The 25,492-nt window shown below is 30.5% G+C and overlaps 1 protein-coding gene across 1 annotated transcript in view; it reads left to right on the top strand.

Moving 5' to 3' along the window:
* LOC124355808 (Down syndrome cell adhesion molecule-like protein Dscam2) overlaps positions 1-11,208 on the top strand; it is a 48,074-nt gene extending 36,866 nt beyond the window's left edge. Inside the window, exon 7 of the mRNA XM_046806963.1 lies at positions 11,128-11,208. Within this exon, the coding sequence (XP_046662919.1) occupies positions 11,128-11,208 (81 nt within the window). The remainder of the gene's footprint in view (positions 1-11,127) is intronic.
* The last annotated feature ends 14,284 nt before the right edge of the window (positions 11,209-25,492 follow it).

Here is a 25,492-nt window from a genome sequence, read left to right as displayed (position 1 = left end):
GTTTTACCTGCATTTGGTGTCAAAGCAATTGTTCGAACTGTGTTCCTTCTACGGTTTGACAATGAGCCAATCTTGTGTAAAATGATTCGACAGAGTTGCCTAACATTTCTTCAGTTATCAAAGCAATCTCCTCTATTAATCCTGTTTCTTAGGTCTTCCAAATTATGAGGCTTTCTTCTATAAACATTGGATTTTAAATGACCCCATAGGAAATAATCGATTGGTGACAAATCCGGAGATCTTGGAGGCCATTCGATTTCTCCTCTTCGGCCAATCCATTTATGAGGAAACCTTAAATCCAAATACTCTCTTACCTGTCTCCCATAATGGGGTGGAGCACCATCCTGCTGAAACCATACATTATCAAAGTATTCTCCTGATGCAATTTGAATAGCTGGGATTATTTAATTTTGGAGCATATTGTAGTAAAGTTCGGCATTTAAATTTCCATTGATGAAAAAGGGTCCCAACAATTTTGTTACCTAAAAATTCCACACCATACGTTCAGTTTTGTGGTTGCTGTGAATGGGGACTCAGTAATCCAATGTGGGTTTTCACTAGCCCAGTAACGGCAATTGTGCCTGTTAACATTGCCATTTAGGAAAAAAGTTGCCTCATCAGAAAAATAGTATGTTGGTCAGAAAATCTCTATTGTCATCACATTTGCGCATCACAAGTTCACAAAACTCAACTCTTCTGTCGTAATCATCCTCACTTAACTGTTGGACTAAATGAACTTTAAATGGTTTGTATTTATTAATTTTCAAAATCTTACTCACAGACATAGGGTGCATATCATGTTGCTGTGCAGCTTTTCTGAGCGATGTATGTGGGTCTTCAATAAATGTTTGCAAAACATCTAGTGCATGTTCTTCATCTGTTTGCAGATTGTATCCTACCCGACTTTGGCCGATTACGTACACATCCCTGTCATTTAAAAACGCTCAATAGTTTTTGATATTGTTGAAACACTTATGGGATTCCTTTCTGGGAAAGTGTCATTAAACAAATTACAAACTTCCCGATAAGATCTTTGACGATCGCTATATCCTCGCATCATCAACAGAGTAAATTCGTTTCTCTTTCAGACAATTCCATTAAAATGCCAAATAAAAACTGAACTACTGTAATTAGATAAACTTGTTGACAGCAATGCTTCAGAGACACTGATTAACTCGACAGGAATGATATGACCTTTGTCCATTTGTAATTCCCAAGCTTAGACCTGTCTAGTTAAAGCTCCATGCTCAACAAACTGAAACCTGTAGACCAGATGATTAATAACACAATAATGTTTCTCATAGGCTAGTGACCTTTGTCTCTTTAAACCTTCCTGCTGACTGGAAAACACCAAGTACAGATTCATAAGTAATCAGAGAAAGTGACTCATAAGTTTTATTCATTGTAATAAAAACTGGTACATTTGTACTAATGAAACCAAGCTTAAAAATAAATTGTTTATTTTATTTTAATTGAACATTTAAAAAATGATAAAAAATTAGTGTAACACATTTTGTGGCAAGAACCATGTTAAAATTACATTGTTGAACATCAGTAAATTTTCAATACTAAAAATGCTCTATTTTCTGATAGAATAATTCCTTTGAGATGCGGTTTGTGGCATTCAATTCAGTAAGCTATTACCTTTAAAATTATGTATCACAAGGTATAGGCTTCCATTAAGAATATTCACGATACCCTCGGCAGGACGTCCCCCGTTGGTGTGACAAAACAAAACATTGTTCCAAAAAGTAGATGCCCAATCTCTTTCACGATTGTAAGAGTTTTCAAATTTATATTTTAAATTATTAAAGGATATATTTGGGTGTTTCCAGACATAATATACACCCCTGTATATATATATATATATATATATATATATTATATATATATGCTTAGTTTCTTACGGGGTTTTAGTGCCACCGACCAGTTGCTGTTGTTTTGAGTTCAGTTGTAAACGCACTTATAATAATCTACTGCATTAGATAAGTTATTACCCTTGATCCAAGTGTAGAACATGTGATTTATTCTATATTTACTAGATTTTAAAGAAATTTTATCTTTTTGTATTTGGTTTTAGAACAATAAACTTCATGAAAACGGTTTGATATGGTATAATGCTCTGTGATATGTTTAAGCATATATATATATATATATATATATATATATATATATATATATATATATATATATATATATATATATATGCTTAGTTTCTTACGGGTTTTAGTGCCACCGACCAGTTGCTGTTGTTTTGAGTTCAGTTGTAAACGCACTTATAATAATCTACTGCATTAGATAAGTTATTACCCTTGATCCAAGTGTAGAACATGTGATTTATTCTATATTTACTAGATTTTAAAGAAATTTTATCTTTTTGTATTTGGTTTTAGAACAATAAACTTCATGAAAACGGTTTGATATGGTATAATGCTCTGTGATATGTTTAAGCATATCCAAACCATCTTCCCTCAACAAGTATGCTATCCTCATTATCTATAACTGTAAAACTGTAATTGCATATATATTGTTGAATGATTTTGCCTTTGGTAGTGTTTATGTTTCTTAAGAGAGGGAGAGAGAGAGAGAGAGAGAGAGAGAGAGAGAGAGAGAGAGAGAGAGGGGGGGGGGGGGAAGGCAATAATTAATACGTAGGCTAATTTAAAAGCATTCCGTGCAAATGTGTAAGAAGCAGATCGAATCTCATCTATTTCGAAATATACATTCTATTTATAGTTGTAGATATTACATATCCAAATATATTCATATTTTTTATTTTATTTGTTTCTATTACTCTAGTATATGTTACCATTCTGTCCATATTACTAAACCGGATTAGCCATTATGTTATTTATTTTGGTATTAGGTTTATCCTAAATGTTTTGCTTGCGTAATTTAAATCCTTACTCCATAGATGTATATCCTATCGAAATCCTTCATATATATCGATGATAATTGAATGTTATCAGTCATCATAATTACGTCTTTCATTATTAGATCTTTGATTACTTTTGTAGTTTTATATCAGTGATCTTTTAGTGGTAAATTTAACTTGTATCTGTTTATTGCTGTCTAGTTACAAGCAACTAACATGTTTGTAGCGTACTGCAAAAAGTTTGTTTTCCTGTGCTGTATATCAATGTAATTTATTTTTAAATAACTTTAGCACATCATACATGACTTATTGAAAAATATCAAAATTGTTCTCGTTTCGGGATGGTAAAAATTGTGTAAACATCCTATTCCCTATATTTGAAATAAAACTATGGTTACATCATTCTATGATAATCTCCAAAAATAATCTTTAAAATCGCGTTAAATGTAGTTTTGTATAATATACCACTAAGATAGTAATCAATTATATTATTAATCTCTGTTCTTTGAGAGTGGCATTTACACAACGGTAATTAGCCGGAGTAAGGCTATTAGTATCGTGCGATGTTTACTATTGAAGTTGTTGTTAATGGAAATGTACGGATGATAGATTACATTCTGAATGTCTGTCCGGCTCTATCTCTCGCTCTCAGTTGCTCTCTCTATATATTACTCTCTCTATAATCGAAAGTTCTAAGGAGGACATATATCCGTAAGAAAAACGATATTAGGCATTGAATGTCCACCGACAGTGAATTCTGAGAGTACTGTATATTTAGAAGAAGGAGAGACTCAGCAAAATGTAGATCTTTGGCGAAAGTAATAATGCTGTTTTAGGAATAAATGATAAAAAACAGGAAATTGTATATTAACAAGGGAAATATCATACACATGATCTACAAAAGTCTGAATGAAGGGTAGTAAGAAGCAAAGGTAACGAAAAAGAGGCCACTGTTTTCAACACCAAGGTACTCTTAATTAGATGGGGAAAGAAGTTAAGTAAGAAGGGCTAGAAATGCTCTAAGGGAATCATTCAAACAGAATACTGAACTTAATGTATAAATTACGAACGTTTGAGGACGTAGTCGTATGGAGGAAATATCAAAGAAGTGATGGAGAACCAGTTTGAAAATAGTTTCAGAAGGAAGAATATATGAATAGTATATGTCTAGTCACTCACCGTGATCTGATGATGCAATATAAACATGAAATTGGATGGAAAGACAATGAAAGCCAAGTATACTTATATATCATATATCTCACGGAAAATAAGGTTACAAAAACCCTAGAAAATAGAATTTAAATCAATAAACATAAACAAGAATATGAGAGGATGATGATATCACGAATAAATAAATTTATATACTTAATGTTAAACCAAGGTACAGAATATATTCGATAATACTTTTATTGACAATCTTTAATATAGTGTTTGCCAGTGCCACAGATTAAAGCAAGCTGCGAAATATTGAAAGAGGGAGAACTCAAACTATTCACACTGTGTAAAAGAACAAGACTATACAATTTATAAATATCCTTATTTAATAAGGAAAGCGTTCAGAATTGCGATGATATTCAGTTTGTGAAGGAACCGTAAAAATTGAGAATGAGTGAACGACCAGAGACTTAAGGAAGTGAAATAAATTAAATTCTATAAGAAAGAGTATATAAACGGATCTAGAAAACATATAAAAAGGTATGAGCAAAAGAACCACAACTCTATGAGCTTTGGATGGAGATAGTGATAGCAGACGTGTAATTAACCTATACAAGGTTTGTGCTTCATTCCGTTTTTAATACCTCTAAATCTAAATGCAAGTTATTGAGGTATTATAAGTAATTATAAAAATAAACTGCCAAAAACTAGCGACATTGTGTAATTCATGAAATAATCTTTTTTTTGCAGTATTTCTACGTGCTAAGAAAAGGGGTGACACTAGGTTCAACAAAACTCATCTGTAAAGACAATGTTATAAATTAAAAGATTTTTGTAAGATGTTTCTGGAACGTGGGCAAAAGTTGAAACTATGGGTTCGCCACGTATATAATATGAGGGCAGTTTCCGTTGTACGATAAGTAATAATTAGTATATATATATATATATATATATAAATATATATATATATATATATATATACATAACTATGAGAAGTTTAGAAAAGATTATATAGGAAATAAGTTATACAGCAGGAAACCAACAAAATATCCAATACTTAATGCAATTAAGTATGAAATAACTTATTCCTCAACCTTGCCATAATCTATCCCCCATAATCTACGTGTGAAACAAATATAACTGCAATGCAAAGCGGTGGACGTTACACAAGTCATTACATGTATTAATGGGTAGAGTAAAACCGCATTAATGAAGCTTTGGAAAAACCGAAACACGTAGCAGAATGTCTCATAACTATATCCAAATTAACACAATAACACCAAAAACCAGACCATGTTCCTTGAATTCAAGGAACGACCGGTAATGTAGATAGGATAATTTAAAAAAAAAAAAAACATATTATTAAATAGGTAATTAACCCGTTGAAACAGCCGGTACTGTTTGAAACTAGTAAAGGACACGTATCCACCGTATGCAGTACGCCTATAGTATATGAAATATCGCGCGGTTGAGAGCTCAAGTGGGGGAAAAAAGAGTTTCATATAATTAAAATAATTTGAGAACATATTTCGCATACAAGACGTCAAAATTCAGAATAATCAGCGATAGCGGAAGACAGTTAGCAAACCAGACCTGCAAAAGAATTAGACGGAAGAAAAGGACTTGAAAAATTTTATATTAATATCAATAGAAAACAAAAGAAGCGTTAAAGATGTAATGAATAAAAATAAAAAAGCAGCCTCTGGTAAAGAAAAGAACATGTCGGGTTATATTGGTCAAGCCTTAACTAATCAAGATGCAGCTCTGCTCTATTTATAGTAGAAACCATTTTCTTTATTTGTTGGTAGTTTTGTTTAAAAATCTTTCTTCGTAGTAAGGCCAAAAGTATTATGAATCACCCTATCGTATGCACGATTCTAGTAATAGTTTTGCTCAATAAATAACAACTTTCAATGTATGGAGGAAGGTAAATTGTTAGTCCACAAATAAAATGTTTTAGTATATGTCGTTCATAAAGGGAACAATACTATAAACTGGCAAAGGATATCATTTAAAGTTATGCCATATTAAAAATATGATTTTAGAATAAGTAATTTTACTTTTATATAATACGATGTAATATATTTCTCTCGCATCCTAAATAGCGCTAAATACTGTATAGCTCTATTTTCAACACCATAATATACAGTTATTTTAAAATTAATTGCAGTTACGTGAAAATTGATTGCTATTTTGCACTTGCAGGGACATACACCCTGCTCTGTGACGTCATCCAGCTCCAAATCGTATTATTCATGTGCTAAGGATCCTAAGAATGTTAGATTTCATTATATTTAATGATTTGAATTGTATGTATATATTTGTAAATATGTGTATATGTGTTCATTTAAATTCAAAATATGATATAACATTTAGACACTGTTATAGTTATTTCTCAAGATTCAAGTATTTTACAAATATTTGTCACACAGATAATAACAACTAGTAATTAATCCAACTAATGTACCAAGATTTCACCCTTAATACATGATTATGTAAAAAACAATTTAAGTAAATACAAAAATTTAAAAAAATAATAATTAGATTTGTATTTAGGTACTAAATAATTTAAGAGTACCCATTCTTAAAATAAGGAAGAAAATATCAATATGAATAATTACGAGTATTACAAAATGCACTAATTCTTTCAAAGATTATTATCATACTTTTAACTTTCTCATTTTATTTTTAGTATCCAAAGAGATTTTAATGTATACAAATATATATTTTCTAACGGTAGTTTAGAAAATTGCTCGACAAGAGACTAACCACTGATAAGCGAATATCAACATAATGCTTTAACAATACGTTTTAATTTAAAATATATATCAAGACTACATTACTCTAATATTCCATTAACCTACTATCTAATACCGTTTAATTTAAAATTTGTAATATGTGGTGTGTTCGAATGTAGTATATTTATTTTTGTAAATAAAAATAATTCTGTTTTAAGTAAAAGTAGACCTAAAACATTCAAACATTCAGTTACGTTTATTTCAACTGTAAATATCAGTAACACGTTTAGTTGAGCTGCACTTGAAAATTTTGTCTTGACTTTTCAACCGTTCGTATGAAGCAACTTGGGAAGAGTAACTTAACCCCACTACCAACCCCAAACTCAACAGATCCCGGGATAATAGTAGTTGAGAGTTTCTACAAGTTCCTAATGCTGCAAGGATTGATACAGATTGACAGCGACTCCGGGGAGCTGGCAGCAGCTCTTAATCTCAAAACTAAATTAAATATAATCCTTCCGAAACACGAAACTGAGCAAGAAAGAAATTATTCGACTATGAATGAATTATTTTTCCAATTTCCAACTCGATGATACTACCCATTTGCTACAAATTATATATGAAAAAAATAAAATTTACCACTGTAATTCTATTACTCAGATTGTCCTCATACTCACAAAAATTTAAAACTTCATAAATGTAATTATTTATGTATTTAAATGTGAAGTAAGTTCAAAAATATCTAAGAGTAATTTTCCTTATAGTAATAGTAATAGTTAATTCCAATACTGTTAGTTTAACAATCATTTGTATTTATTACGCTGAATGCTTCATAATTTGTGTAGCATCACCTGTTTTATCATAAAAAATAAAACACAGGGAGCTCTTCCTTATCTGTGTGTGTTATATGAAAGCCATAAACATCACGTGGTATTTACGACTGACCTCTGGTGTTATCTCTACCAGTTGACTGATTTACAGCTACCCACACAGAATTACCTCACGATAAATATTTTTGTATAACCTTTGTATGTCGTGGTAAAGCAAACCTTGTATGCTCTACAGTTTTAAATTACACATGATAATGTTATCGGGTCCTATCAATAATTAAAAAACATTCCCTAATTTTAAAACGAGAAGGTAAAGTTTATTAATAGGTAAAAAAATTGTCACGCTCAAACATTAATAGTGGAAATAAGGATTTAATTTCAACTCTTTATAAGGATACGTTTAAACTACGTGTCCTAATGAATGTTCAAATATATTGCAGTATGTAAAATCGAAACCCTTAAATTATACTTAACAATATTTAAATTTAAACTCAGTCATAATAAGTGACAACCTTTTAAAAAGTATTAAATTCATGAAATGATAATAATATTACAAAAATAAGAAAATAATCTAACTGCTCTTTTAGTATATTTGCAAAAGATTGTCTTTGACCAAAATAGCATGAATATAATCAGTTGTATGTAGTTTTTCCTTATTATTTCTTTCTAACGTTTTTAACTTTTATACATTATTTTCTACTCGTTTATTATTTATATCTACAAAGTTCGTTTGCAGGAAATTGGAATCATAAATCAAAATATTAGTAATTGGAATATTAAACTATATGATAAAGAGCCTCTGCATCGGTTCCCTATGTTTTGATAAAGCTGCAAAATACTGAAACTGATTGTGTGTAAAGAGCCAATTATTTCTCAAAAGCGAACACTGATTGTAACACAGATACGTGCTTTAATTAATTACTAATCGGCATCTAATTAACTTTTCATACAAATTCCATCATCAGATCCCTAATTAATGTCAAATATCCTGAATACCTAAATAAGTTCATTTGATACACTAAACTGAAGTGGATCCTCTATTTGGTTTTAATTAATTATAATAAATGTCTGAAATACATTATACAACGTTATCAAAAGTTGTCTAGAATATTTACATTTTGTTTTAAATGTTTAATTTTTATAGCACTTTAGTAGAGGATTGGTAACAAAAAGGATAGATAATAAAAATAAATTAGATGCATTTTCCACTGAATTATGATAAATTTTGTCTAAAATACTAGTAAACCAGTACAAGTTATTGGAACACGAAAATCTTTTAATGGCAAATAAACAGTGAAAATGTTCAAACGGCTTAAGGAAAAATATATTTTATGACATATCGTTGCAGGTTCCGTAAAAGATATCTAGTCCTGCTTAATTCTGTGTCAGCGGTTGGCTCCCAGTAGGCCGTAAAGCAAACGATGAGGTTTCCGGAATCCTTTATCTCCTCGTAAAAATTTCTGCTACGTGATGCATTTTGTGTTTCCTGGGTTACATATTTCTTTAAACATAGCAATTCATTGTGTCACTATGAAGTAGACTCAGATTCCTGTTTCAATTTCAATCTAGAATTATTCAACGACTAAATTGAGTAAATAATTAAATAATATAAAAATGATGACTGTAATAATAGTTTGAAAGAACTTAAAAGTAGTAGGAGGTAGAAGAAACGCGAAAACAATATTGATCAGTTTTGCTCCTGCTGGCTTTTTTAGAATACTTTGTAGAATTTGAGATGAGGTCCGATTAAATTTAAGCGTTTTATATTTTAATTGTGACTACAGTATGATTAGTCTAACTGAAGATAAGTTCAAATATGCCTACGTATGAGTATATTTTAATGATTTATCCGTTTTAATCTTGTATAATCCATAAACCGATATGGTATTTTAAAAAGGCATGGCCTGTGCATCATTTTCACTCAGAAATTTTGATCTATTGTTACATTTCAATTAACTGAAACATTATGATTAGTCTTGTCCTAGAAGTAGGACATGGATATTAATACCGTCATCAACTCTCCGTGCAAGATATATCGATTCAGTGCGCGGAGTATTTGGAAAGTTTTAGTCAAACTCATTAGCTCTATAGATAAATTACGATTATATTTTTCCGAGAGAATTATTTGATTTTCTGTAGTTTAGTAATATAGTTACCAGAGCTGCAGTAACTGTTTGGGATCAATCCCTCCCAAGTGTATGTGTACTTTTAAATTCAACAGTGGTCATTATTGTAAGTGCCAGGGCCCATCCTCTTAAAATTTTGTTTTAGTGAACATGTTCACAAAAAATATGCAGCAGAAACTAAATAACTTAGGCCAGCTGAGAGATTCTCTTAAGATAACCTTGAACTATATATCGGTCTGACGAAACTAATTTAATCAGAAATAATTAAATAAGCTAATAAGAACCAACCAAACGAAAGTTACTGATCTCTGTTTACTGTTATTTTTACTGAAAAAGGCTCACGAAGTGTCAACGATTTCTCTTTGGGAGCCTCATTGTAGTAGTTGTACACTCCAGTTCTATAACTACCCAAAATTGCATTCTCAAGATGTATCGCACTTACAAACATAAAACGTAGGAAGACACAGTTAATAACAATAGTTAATTTTATCCCAGATTTAGAACAAATAATGCTTACTTGTCAAAGTCAATGACCCAAAAACGGTGAAGTTCATTAGTATATTCTTTAGGGTAATCCATTGATTGATATACTAGTAGATCCTTAATTCTGGTACATGAATTCTGGTAAAGTAGGCTGCGGTTCACTTAGATTCCGAGATAAATTGAAAATATCAACAAACCATTCTGCAGATAAGTGGTTAGCTAAGCTAGTTTAATAAATGATTGGACAAAAATATATGGATGAATAGGAAGGCTTTGAAGAAAATTATTATCTTTCTCGATCTGAATATTTCTGTTTACAGCACAATGCTATTGCATTATTAAACACTGAAAAAAGATTAATTAAAAATGTGAGGACATTAAGATGCTTGTGCATTCGGCCATCACTTCAGATTACACCACAGTAATGTTTTTCATGTTTTTATAGAAATCTAACCTTTCATATAAGAACTCGGTAGCCAGAATATTACTAAAATAGATATTGAGATTTGTTTTCAAAAACGCTAAGCTATGAACATTGCTACACTAACTAGAGCAAGTATGCACAGAACCTTTTTCAAAAACTTTAATAATATAATTTTTTTATAAGTAAATAATGAGCTATTTATAAAACAGAAAATTGCGTGAAATGAATGAACATATTAAATGTATTAACGCAATATTAACTAAAATAAATGCTTTTATTCCTTGCTTTTCAAATTTGAAAGAGCATATATTTACCGTAAAATGAATTTTTATATAGTTTGTTAAATATATTCAGATTCCGCACAATAAATGAATAAAACTTTTCATTTCAACATTATTTTGATATAATTTTCTAACTTTTTCCCTTCATTGAAAGTTGTAACAGCACATATTTGCATCTAATTAGATATTACAATATAATGTGAAATCCTTTACAGGTACATCCTTATTTGAACGGTTGGGTAGCGAGGAATGTTCTTCTTGAACACAACTGCCATATTGCAACATCTCAGGTATGAGCATTCTGTATTCAACATTCCTTTATATGCTGGCTTTGATCTAAATCAATGTATGTGCATTGTTTGTGGAATTCGTCTGTAATATGATATTATGAAATCCTTTGAGTAAAGTTTGTCCTTTGCATCATGCATTTGCAATCGCTCTATTAATTCCTGAGAGCTTTAATCCGTGAACTGAAAACATTCAATCATATTATATAAACTTCGAGTGTGATATGTGAAGCACATTCTTCCTATATTTAACTCATGTTCCAAAGACTAAGTACATTCCAAAATTACATATTTACGATCGGAAAACATTATAATATCTCTGACATAAGATTCTTGTTTTTACAAATTAACTAGGGACCAACCTTAAAACATTGTGCTCAAATCTATCTCCTAATTAACACAATTAAAAAGTTTATTATATGTGAAATAAATATAAAAAGTAAGGTTAAAAAAGTATCTCCATTTCCACATGTTTGACTAAACTAGGAAACTTTTAAATTCCTTAGATAAAATTTTGTATAAATGAACACAACACGTCAATATAGAAAGTACAAGTAGTAATTATCTGATGTTATGGATAATCTAATCTCACAAGGACATGCGCTTACAGGTAAGTTGTAGTATTACCATTTAAATATTACTTTTATAGATTTTATGATGTATTATATATTTGTTATGAAGTAGAAAATATTATTTTAATTCATAGAATATAATAAATATTATAAAATGAAAAGTGCACCTTCTTATTAATTGCTATTATCTGTAAATATAAATAAATAATTGCATAAATCATAGGAAAATAAAATTAAAACTTGAATTTATCCAAGATTTAGAACCAACAATGCTTACTTGTCAAAGCCAAAAACGGTAAAAAATAAACAAATAACTGCACTAAAATCCTAAAATCAAATGGTTTACCGTTTAGACGTTACTTCTGGTAGTTGATATCCATTCTAAAAACTAAAAATGTACTATAACACGAGTAATAATAAACAATATAACTGGATGTTGCTGGACACAATTTGGTATAACATTTTCAACTTAAAGACATGTTCTTCTAAAGCTCAAACATTAAATTTGAGCTTTGAGTAAAACTCACAATTGAGTTAATTTAAAATTTATGGTAAGACGATAAATTATTTTCAGTATTCACTTTTATAAGACACACCTATAATGACTTCATTCATATTAAACATTATTAGATTGAAACTACTTTGGATTAATATAACTGTTGTTTAACAAGGTTTGATTCAACAAACAAACTAATTAGTGATACATTATGGCATTAATTAATTACAACTGGTATTTCAACACACAATTGCCTTGAAAAGTTTCAACCCACTAATTACTAGTTTACCACATAGCCATTATGACATAATTTTAATATGTGAAACTCTCGTGTCCGCCATTATTGTGGAATGTAGGCTACTTCCGGCGCCAAAAAATGATAAGGAAGTTTACGTTTTTATAGTGATCGTTTCTGCTTGTCTATTTTTATACCACTGCACGTTATCAATTCATAAGAATTTTAAGGTTAAGGTTTATATATTTTTATTTGCCATCTGAGAAACACCAGTTTACCTACATATATAGGGAAGTATTTCTAACTCACTTAGGTATTTAAAAATATACAAAAAGCTAAAAAAACAATTATAATTTTAGGGAGTTGTGTCCGTCTAGAATGTGATTACCACGACATAAACTTTGAGCGATTGCAGATGTTATATTTTAGGGGAATGAGTTACTCCAATGTCAGATGGATAACATAACGTACTTACTAAAAGTACAGCAAACAAATACGTGTATATACTTAAAAAATTTGCCTAGAAAACTAAAAGACAGGTAGCCACAAACCTTATAGCTTATAGGAGAATAAACCTTCTTCTGCTCTAGCCTATGTTATCCAATGTTATCAAAGTGTTCTTCAATACCTTTTTAGTTCACTAGGTTAACTAGTATAAACTATGAGGTTCAATATTACAACTGGGAATGGAATGCTAATGAATGATAGGACCAGTCTATGTACACAACTAGTCTGGAATAAGCTATAATCCAAATTGAACCATATATCTAATTGATGAATTGACTAATGGGGCCCTAAATATCGGTTTTAAAAAATTATTATAATTTTCCTTAATCATGATTAGAGATGAACACAGAGACTTTTGAAACGTCGTGTTATTAAATGACATGTTTATTTTTAATGGGCTTATACATTTAAAAATGTATAGCTGTCCCCCACCTTAAAATTCTATTTTGGGGATATGGGCAAGGTTTTAATAGTAACTAAAAATTTTAATTTTATTTCCTAGAAAGGTTGTCCCGAGTTCCAGCCCTCCATCATTACCCATAACATGATAAACAGAGTCTAGCCATACTTTTAACTCACACTGTATATTCAAAACCATTTTATTGGATCTTAATTATTGCGGAGATAATTGTACTCCATAAAGCTATTTTCTTTAAACTGGGTCCAAAACTATGCAATGGGTGTCCGTTGGTAAACATGTAAGTGTACAAAGGTAATTGGTGAAATGGAGTTCTAAGGTATGTTTGCAGCTGTTAATTCAAAGTTCCGTATATAGCTCAAGTAAGTTTGGCATAACTATGCTACATTTAATGTCTGATGGTTGTGACTAAAATTACAACAAGTAATTCACAGCAAAAACACAAAGTGGTGCTGGGCCAGCCTAAACAATAATACGCCTAGAGTAATTTAGGAGCGTGATTTTGGTGGCAATGAATGTAATAGTGAGAATTAAAAATACAGTTTGTTATACATTTTAAAGTTAATGGTTAAATGTTTATGTTTATAAATAGAGAAAGTCCACCCTATATTATTGCAATCCTAGAATAAAACATAGTCCATGTATGGGACTACTAAACTATTATTTGTATGACATGCAGATATGAAATATTTATTATGTAGTCCAATTAATGTAGGAAATAGAACCATATTACATATGCGTAGTATCACAATTTAGATTTGCTGGTAACAACTCGTCGTTCCATATGAATGCGGCTGTCGTCCCCAAAAATGTTAGAGTTTGGAGATCTGAGAGACCACAAGGAATTATTCAACCCTAACGAGTCTCACCAAAGTTTAATGTGTGGTGAGGTACAATAAACGACAGTTCTCGAGCCGTTTATCTTTGCTGAGAACGCAACAGCTTGTTATATTTACAGTGCCATGCTAGAACTCTATGTGGCTCCGGAACTACATTCTGGAAACAGTGTTATTTCAGCAAAGATCAAAATCAATAGGGTAATCTTGAGTGCACAGATATAGGTGTTATATTTTGCTAAGAACTGGAAAAGTAGAGTTGGTACGGAGGAACAGTATAGCTTAGCCTCCAGGAAATAGATACTTAACTTGCAATATTTTTTCCGTGGACCTATGTTAAGAATGTGGTATATGCATAAACGGTATGTGGTTTTTTTCTACTACACCTTTAGTTAATTTTAGCGGCAGTAGCATAAATTACTTTTTATATGATAAGTAATATAGGACAGAATTTCAAGGCCAGATAGATATAAGTTTCCTTGCTAAAAGTATCTCAAGAAACGTGACACTATCTCCTTTCATGTCCTCTATTAGTTACAGTAAAACATGTTTGTTATAACATATAGAAAATAAAAGTAAACGTGAATACATGACTATTAAAATGTCAAGCACTGTTGATGAGAATAATATGAATCTCTAACTGTTTATAACAGTAATATTCCAAAAATCAATGAACGTTTACACGAAGTGATAGATATTTCTAAATTAAATATATCCTATTCTTATGTATCTTCAATTATTTGAATAATGGTAAATAATAATATTTTACATCTTTATTGCTGATTGAGATAATGAAATTAGATGGCATTGAAAAATTTAGGAAATTAATAAGTTTTATTGGAAAACATTGTCTGTAAATAATTAATAAAACAAACAACGTACATATTACTTGCAGTATAAGTAAGAGCCTGTGACAGCTATTGCAGTGTAACAGAGTAACAATGGCAAAATGTAATGATTGCAGTTGTGGCAGATATTAAACCACCTACAGTGATGATATTGTAAAAGTTGGGAGGTGTAATTGCGCGGGATATTTGTTCGCCTGCCACATCGCTCGTAGTGAAAGGCAGAGTCATCTGACACTGCAGTTTTCTCGTAATATTTGTTCACATTGTACCTGATGCCTTAATAATTATGTGTTTAGTTTGCATACTAAAACAATACAAATTCTAAAAATAATTAAAATATGTTCTGTCATGAATAATATGATATTAGAGAATTCATTTAAATCAACCATAAATAAGTTGCAGAATGGAACTAAATGTTTAATATATCTACGGCATTTTGTTCGGTTGCTGTACAATGGTTTGTTACAAAGAATTTTCCAAACAGGATGTTGGATATTTCTTTAAATTTAGTATTAATGTCGGTCTAAAACTGGATAAAGAATATTCTATATCAGTTTTAAAGCGTAGAATTCACACTCATAGATCCATTACCATCAAATTCAGAATTTTTTCATCTGTCCCAGTCACTATCTTGAAGTTATGATTAAGTCCTTATCGAGGTATATTTACAGTGACCTTCGTGATTTATGAGAGTTTAAAGTCTCTTCTCCTTCAGAGGATTACCACCCTATTCTTCCTCGTGCTGTTAAACCTGTATATAAAATTATAACTTAACTCCATTGGTCCATAAATTTTGATTATTATTATTTTAGAACTACACACTATCTAATATAACAATGTACTATGTTAAAAAATTATTGTTATTGTTATTTAGATTTTACAGTATTAAACAAAGTTTTATAATATTATTCCAGATTGATTTATTTCTAGTGTTTATTGTTTAACTACAACTCATAGGAAAACAGTCCGAAATGTACTGCGTGTACTCTGTTATTGAAACTCCATTTCCGCTAGAAAAATCGAGAGTCTGTTGAAATCCACTCTCCCACCGTTAATTAAATCCGGCAAAATTAATCACCTCTCCTGGCGATTAACCTCGCCTCAGTTTCTCCCAATGGCAGTTTGTCTGGGGTTTGGTCGGTTCAACATCAAGCGTCCGGTCGCTTTACGAACTGATCGACAGTGGTATACGGTTTATTGAAATTTAGATAAAGCAACTTTTAATTGATTTTCATATGTATATTACTCTACAGTTTTATTAACTATAGTTTTATGTATTGTAATGAGAGATTTTGCTGTAAGAACAGTTGATATTTATTAGGTGAAATTTAGGTTAAAAATATTGCATTGTCATAATTTAGACATAATTTTGTATCCGTTATTTTAATTACAATATTGAATTATTTATTTAATTACGATTTAAAAATTTTAAGAGATTCTTAGATTCTTAAAATGTATAGACCATAAAAATGATGTTTTCTTTATCTGGTGGAAGAAAACAGTGATCAAGCTTGTGCCTTGCCATTTCTCAATCAAAATTCTGTTATATTCCTAGTTTTGGAAGGGATTTAGGACCCCATAATTTAATAAGCTAAGAAAATATTTGTCTTTTTCATCTTTGATCCAATTACATATAAATAAATTAGGTAATAAAATTGTATTAACATCGAGAACAAATATCAACACAAATCTGAATTATGTAACAAGCAGCACAATGCAACACTCTATACATTATAGAATGTGCGATTTATGTTGAATTTTATGGATATTTTCAGTAGCTTACATTTTTAGACGTGTGTTGGCAAAATCGGATTTTTTTTAGCCAAATGATGCCGTAGCCGAGGTTGCACTTGGCCGAAAGTACTTGATACTGTATCCTGCAAGATAATCAGTGTATTAATTATTATGTATATCAATTAGTTTGGATAAAATTTCATGGTTCTAACATAGAGGTAGACCAAAATTTTAGGTTTTTCTGTAAAATAAATTAAAAAATGCAACATTCATTATCATTTCATAGACGTAAACAGATATAAATTACTGCAATATGGTATGGTATGGTGGTATGGTCACAACATCAGGCTTGATATTTTTAAGATATAAAATCAATGTAGTATTGTTTATAAATCTATTGATATCAGAATTTGTATTCGAAATGTCCTACTACAGTGTTTGTGTTATAACACATATAATAACAGAGTTAAGCTCCGACCTGTGATCAGGAATTGCAGTGACAGCGGTTGTCAGGTGACATGTTCTCTCGCACTGACAATCCGTCAAGTCCACTTCAGTTCACTATGACATCAATTCAATTTGTGTAAAATAAAACGAACATTTTACGTTTTGGTCTGTTATAGGAGCTTTATGGATTACTTTTTATATGTAAACTTATATTGCTAACCCACATAAAACAGTATATTAATTTTTAAAAGAGTAAAATTTTGCGTGTGTGCTTGCATTGTTTCTTGTTTAATTCTGATCCTATAACTATTGACGCTTGTTTAGTTCAACTCATCTCCACACAAGGGAGGGGGTACTTTACCTTATCCCTCAAACCGCCTTCAACTATGGTGATCATTTGATTTTATCTAATTTAGGTCATCTTCGATTATGAATATTTAGTAGAACTGCTTGCTTTCGCAACTGAATCATACAAAGGCATGCCAAGGAAGCAATTAAGCACTGCACCTTGCCGATTAGAAGGTCACTTTTTCACTAACTCTAATTGACAAAACACAACTCAGAAAAGAGGTGAAAATCACCAACAAAACTAAACAATATCCCATTCTTTTTAAAAAGCTAAGCCAAACTTCTTGTACGCCTGAACTATAAATCCACTGTATGAGAAAAAAAATCAGCCACCAATAACAGTCTTGCCTTTACGAAAGGCTCACATATGATCCTTTAGTCTAAATTGTAAATTTAAAAATGAACAAATGATCGAGCCTTGTCTTTTTTTCTTGAAAGTCTATGGCTGATCATACAGCACGCTCGGTTATCTAATTATATTTACAAAATATGAAGATATTTCGGTCGGACCTTCCGAAAGACACAGCTTTTAAAGACTGTGACTTTCTTAGTGCAGTTGTAGCAAATCAACGTTGGCACGTGTTCATATGACTGTATCCAAAAGGAGTTTAGCCATTGCGAGATCTCTTAGTCCCAGCTTATTACTTCTGTCTTGGTGGAGGGTGGCAAAAAAAATTAACATGAATTAGTAGTATAAATCGTCCAAACTGCATAAATAATTTAAGAGAAGGCACCGTGCTTAGAACTTGGATGAATTGAATTGGAACAAGAGATCCCAAAACAGAGGCTTATGGGTAACGCCATCGAAGCTTATTGAAGGCGGTGAGATATATTTGAGTTCAGAACATCCCGTCCAATTGGGATTCCACAACAAGGTGAAACTACGCCTCCAAAGAACGGTTTTAGTTAATCAACATATGAACTGCGTAGGTACACCTAATATTATAACCTAAATTTACTCAATTTGGTGATATTACAAAATTGTAATTTATTAAAAATACATTTAGTGATAAATACAAAATTAGATACCCAGTAGTTAGTTTATGTAGATATACCATTATATCTTACGAGCAATTCCAGTTCAGAATCAACTGTTTAATTATGATTGGAGTCTAATGGCAATTACTCAAACATAATCAAATCACAAGGTTCCAATTTGCCTTTATAGTATTCCAACTGAATTACTATATATATATTACTCACATAAACTATTTGAAATTGTATTTTACATCTTGTATCATTTAATTAGTAATTAATGTTATGATTAATATGTGATATTCCAGCAAACAAATGTTTGATTTCATTAAGCAATAACTCAAAGTAATAATATTAATTTATTGCCAATTTGTGTTGACTATCATTCTGAGTACAGTTTGTTTAACTGTTTGAGTTAATATCGTATTGCAATACTAAACTATATTAAACCCGCTGGGGATGGAGGTGCACTTTGTTTGCTAGCTATTAGCTGCTAACTATACATGCAGGTATTTTTAAATTAAATTTATACGACACAAATATTAAACATTGGTTAATTTTAATTAACGTCTATACATTAAAAAATAGAAAAGTAAAAAAATACGTATAAAATATAAATATTATATTGGCTAAGTAATAAAATAATTGCTATACATTATTTTATAACTTAGCCAATATAATTTTTCTTGTTGATGTATATTATCAGGATTTATAAGTATATGTATTAATATGTCTATTAATATGTACGTAATTAATATTTCTTACTTACGACATTACTACAAAATTAATGCCAAAATTAAAATGAAAATTTTTGATAGTAATAACAAACCGATATATATTGTTAATCTTCGGATATTTGGTACCCACTTACAGACATTTGACTTTGGAGTTAGAGTTCAGCCAATGATCTATTGTGACGTAGAGAAACGAGCCATTGTACATCATGTAACAGTTTTCATTGTATATGTTTACACGGGTACTTATGTATTACAGAAGAAAGAAGGAAGATAATATATGATGTATAAACACTAGGAACAAAATATTATAGAACAACTTTACAAATTCACACGATTTAAACTTTCCTCACTAATATCTCAATTTTCAAGTTCTCACATTATTAAAACTTAGCATGGGAATTTAATTGAAATAATTTGGCCTGTATGTACTGTAGATCCTGGATGATCCATCTTTGGTAAAAACCAAATCTTTACATCTTCTGTTGATTGAAGACGTTTCACGTGGATGATGTCGACATTTTTAATAAATTAATTTAGTAAGGAATGCTTCTACGTAGTATGAACAAGAACACTTAGATGTTAGTTATAATAACATCCTCGGAAGTCTAATAACGAATATATGTATCTCTTTAAGTATATCTGGTTCTTAACCAATAAAAAACAACAAAAAAAACACACGTAAACAATAAAATAAATACGTTTTATTATTGCTTTATATTTTTATATTGATAGTGCCTTGGATATACCACTGGTATCTTATCCTTCTTTCATGATGACGTGCCGAAAAGATACTCAATAGATACTGTACTGTTGGATGTATTAAACGGAACATTTGAAGATCCTCTCACGTGTACAAATTTTCTTGGAGCAACCCCAACTATATCATTCCTTAGGTTAAGAATGATGTGTAATTATATACGATTCCTAACCTCAATAGTTGGTTTTCATCAGCTGATTAATTCTTTAGGTAAAGTATGATCTAGCTGTGTAAGATTGCTCTATATCATGATATAACTTCAAAAATAATTGCAAAATTCTATAAGTGTTGTAAAGATAATTTAACATACACATGCTAATACTGTATCATTTACTTTCGTTGACTTTTTGTAACAGTTATTGAGTTGTAATAAACCTGAGTAAGCACCACCATGAGTGGTTATAGTGGTCAACAGTACAGAGCTTGCAGGCGATGTGGTTGAAGAGCAAATATCCCGTGCAATTACACTCTGCCAACTTTGACAATATCGCCACCACAGGTGGTTTAATATCTGCAGCTACAGGAATACCTTTCAGTTTACATTTATTGAACATGTACATATAGCTCTAGATAAATTTAAAAAATTCGCTTGTTAGACGATATAATTATGCTTGGAGTAATGATAATATTGTTTCCTTCATTGAATTTATGTAATCACCGAACCAATGTAGTTCTCATACATGTTTCAGAATTAAATTTTATACGAGTGAATAATTGGCGATACAAATAGTTATATTTTAGTATTACAAAACTCTTCATGTAAGTTTTAACAGAAAGTTGAAATGACTTTCGTGTTTACTGTAGTTTCAACCAATTCAAATATAAATGTTTAAGGACAAAAGTTTGTATTAAAATTTTTTATACCTCACATAGTAGATACCGTCTTTTATTTAATCGCCCAATTAGAATTTATATTTGTTACCCTCATTGAAAAAAAAGGAAATCTACGATGGTAGTACTGTATTCATAATTCTGCATCTGTACTGTAATTGCTAAATGTTGTCGAACAATTCAACATATCTTGTTGAAACATATCTTGTATGAAAGTTAAAGATTTAATCCGAAGTGTTATAGTATGTTATGTCATGAACTTACATTTTCTAGGTACAGCAAAGTTGGAAGAAAGTTTTTAAATTAGTATACTTCTTTATAATAAGATGAAAACTAAATTTTCCGTAGATTTTGTATACAAAATCAGCTTATTACAAATGTCATCATAAAAGGACCTAAGTCAAATGTCCACATACATTCATCGAACATGATGTCCAAAGCACAAAATCAGATCATTAAAATCTTTATATTTAGTTATAATATAGTTATAATATTTAGTTACATATTTTTAACATGCTATATAACTTATAGTGAAACTATATAAAGAGTGAAACGTATAATATTGTAAGGTATCCGCTTAAAATACAAAAATTAAGAAAAGAAACCGTTATTTATGAACCTATAGAATGAATAAACCTTTTCTGTTATACTTAGAATACTTCCTCAGCATTTCGAAAGTACTTATAATTATATTATTGTGTGCAAATTGACTTTCAATATATCAATTACACAGAAGCACTATACGAATTTTTTACCACTAAAAACTGGTGAATCAAATGTTGAAAAATCTTCAAACTTGGTACTAACATCGATCTTATAAGTATCTCACCCACTTTAATTGGAAAGCTTCGTTTTGCCATTTCGTTTAAAAATGGTGGCCGTACAAGTTTTTTTGTCGTTCAGAAATCAGTTATTTAACGATTTAGAGAAAGGAATAACATGTTTTCTGTAATGGCTAGTGATCTTTCCTATACAATGGTAATGGACAAATTTGTTGTATCTTGAACAGTTTCTGAGATGTTGATTGCATGTTTATATCATAAAAAAATAAATTATTAATATTTCTCTTGTCACAATATCCACCTACTTCTTCCAACTGAGCCTGAAGAGCTATTTAAAATAGCTATGAGCACAACTCACAGTTTAATTACTAGTATTAAATTCGTTAATAACTAGCTTTTATTTTCAATGCAATTCCAACAATACTTGTGAACAGATTAGAGAATCGAATACGTAACATTGAAAACCGTTCATCATTATCATCATTAGGCCTAGGAATTTCAATTTATAAAATCTTTGTAAACATTGGATAACATTTAGTAGTACATACAATTTTATGTTTACTTGAAGCTTAAAAGTAAGCACATGATATTACCACTAAAGTTCTAAACACAAGTATTTTACAAAAGAAGAACGATGGTAAAGTGGCACAGGAAGCTATACAAGTCAACATTTATCTGTTGGACAGTTTGTATGTTCTCTAATTGAACTGTTTTACAGCCAGTATGAGCGGCGACAATAGCAGTAACGACAAATTACACTGGACATCGGACATGCCACATAATTAGCATAGCAATGTCAGTGACACGTTTACCAGCCATAACCATCAACTGCGGCCTGCTGTAGTAGTATTATACCTTTCGTTGTTTCATCGCAGCGTTTATGGCTTCATTATTTCTACTCAGATCAGGCATTTTTGTGATAATCGTTATTACGGCCTTCAAAGGCTGGTACTAAAATAAATTTTAACTACAAATGTGTTAGTTTTACTAATGTATAGGACTTTGAAAGAAAAAAGTTTCAATTTAATATTTAAAATCCTCCTTACTAATATAAATGGATTTAAAAGTTTTCATAAACAATTCAGATGTTGTTTTAATTTAAACGCAAGCAATGCGTGTATTAATGAATGAATGATGAAAATCTGTACATATTTTGTGACATTTTATTTCACGCTTACTCCATTAATATGTAATAAAAAAACTTCTTCCTCACTTCATAATTAACTAAAAGGTACGAATACGCTACACAACCCGTTGTAACAGGATTCGCTGAGGTTTCATGCCAAACTAAAAGTCCTAAGGACGGATAGAAAGGTAGGAAATCATAATTATGAAATAAAACAAAAGAAAATTGACAAAAAAATTAAGCGTCATATAACTAATCTTTGCAGAAATGAAGTTGTATGCAAAACTAAAGTTTACGTATGAAATATTGATGTATCTTTCTACATAATACTCTCACATGTTTGTTCAATAAATTGGTTATAATATTTTGTGATTAATTAATACAACTCTTCACACCTACACCCTATATAATAATGTTGAATGTGTTGGAATAATTAAGCTACATGTGTTAATTAATTACATTTTGGAATCTCTAATGGGTAAGTTTAGTTTGTTTGCGAACTTATTTATTCTGCCATTTTCTAGTTCCATCATCGTTATTTATAAGACCAATGTAAAAATATTCCCTAACGATCAGCCAGATCCCATAAAGTGACATGCACTATGGTCGAACTCTAGGGATGATAAGCCTGGCCTACAGTGGATGCTATGTAAACTATATTTATCCGTAATTATTATTAAAACTGTAATGTAACTTCTATCACACGACATTCTGACGAATTGGAACATTTTCCTGTACAACACTCCCCTAACCGCCACAGGATGTTTTTAACTATTAAAAAATGTTTCAATACTTGTCTGAGCATTAGCGAAACTTATTACCCATGGTGCTGGAAAATTGTATTTCTAATTGTGTGTATGTCTGTATGTTCACATGATACCTTAAAAACGAACAAACCTTTAAACTTGAAATTGCGCATGAAGCATCATTTCTATACAAGGAGCACTGGGTTAGCTTATAATGCATGTTACTCCATGAGTTTTAGCTGTACGTTAGTGAAAATTTTTAAAATAATCTTATGGATGACTATGATAAAAAAAGAAAATTGATAAATAAATAAATTGGTTAGCAGAGTACAATCACAAGATATTTTTACATGAGATATTTAACTATTCTATCCTAATTAACCTAACATATCCAACAACATTTTATAGTAATTTGGTGGTTTACCTTTTATTATATAAATACTGATATGAACCCAATTTGATAAACAAAAGAAATACTCGTATATAAAAATGTTTAATGAGAAAACTTGATGTTTTCGGTGAAAACTTTATTTTTGCATAGATAGGAATTAGCTCTACGATGGTGCTGGTCTAACAATGGAATTTTACTGAGAGTTATCGGAACTGATACTTAATAGGCTAATTAAAATTTCTCTTTTGTTTGTTGGATTATGTAAAAATTGTCGTTGAAAGTAAAATGTGTTCTATCCGTCAATAATTAAATGAGCTAGAGAATTGAAATTACATTGAACATTAGCGAAGTATGTCATGTGGCACGTAGTATGTTGCATACCTACATTGTATACGTAAATACTAATTATTGGCAATAATGGTAAGTTTTAACATATTAAACCATTTCCCACTGTTGGCTGTTAAGTTTAAAATGCAGTATAATTCTCAGTTTCCCGTTGTACGTAGTGATAATCTAAATAAATTATAATTTGTAATAAATTCTTCTTAATTTTTTCTAAATATTTATATCTTTTGTTAAATAAGTCTATATGATATTAAACTTACATTTAACTTTGTATAAACTATAATTTCACAAATAGTTACCTAATACTGCCAAAAAATCTGAAGAGATTAAAGGTTGAGTAGTATTTTTTTCATTTGTAAGTTTGAGTTTAGAAATTTCGATATTCGTTATTAACCTTAATGCGATTAACTGAAACGTTGCATTAATACCATGGCAATCTTATATATATTATTGAGTTGTAAATTGTTGACTACAATAATAATGTGAATGTAAATATTTGTAATAACTAAACAATATATATTAGAACACATATATATGTGTGTGTGTGTGTGTGTGTGTTTTTCAATAAACATTCATTGAATCACAAAAAGTACTTGCTCCGCCGGGACTCGAATCCGGATCTCCAACTTGCCGAGTGAGTGTGCTACCACTACACTATAAAGCCTTTGACCCTGTGGCGTTTAGGGGAGAGTTGTACACGGGAAATGTTCCAATTCGTCAAAATAATTGAATCGGAAAAAGTAAGCGCTCTGTGGTGTAATGGTAGCACATTCACCCGGCAAGTGAGAGATCCGGGTTCGACTCCCGGCGGAGCAAGTAGTTTTTGCGATTCAATGTTTATTGAAATTAAATAAGGCTATTGCCATTTATACAATTTAATGTAAATAAAAGTCGTTTGACAGGTATTTGGTCTTCCGATCATATGTTAGTTTGCTTATTTAAACACATATGTGACAGATACGGCCAAATACAAAATAATTGAATCGTATATATATATATATATATATATATATATATATATATATATATATACATATATATACATATATATATATATACATATATATATATATATACATGTGTGTGTGTGTGTGTGTGTGTGTGTGTGTGTGTGTGTGTGTGTGTTGTGTGTGTGTTGTTTTTATAACGGAAACCATTATTC

Source organism: Homalodisca vitripennis, chromosome 2 (assembly GCF_021130785.1).
Source record: "Homalodisca vitripennis isolate AUS2020 chromosome 2, UT_GWSS_2.1, whole genome shotgun sequence".
NCBI classification, from domain to species: Eukaryota; Metazoa; Arthropoda; class Insecta; order Hemiptera; family Cicadellidae; genus Homalodisca; species Homalodisca vitripennis.
This window is presented reverse-complemented; position numbering and strand designations above follow the sequence as displayed.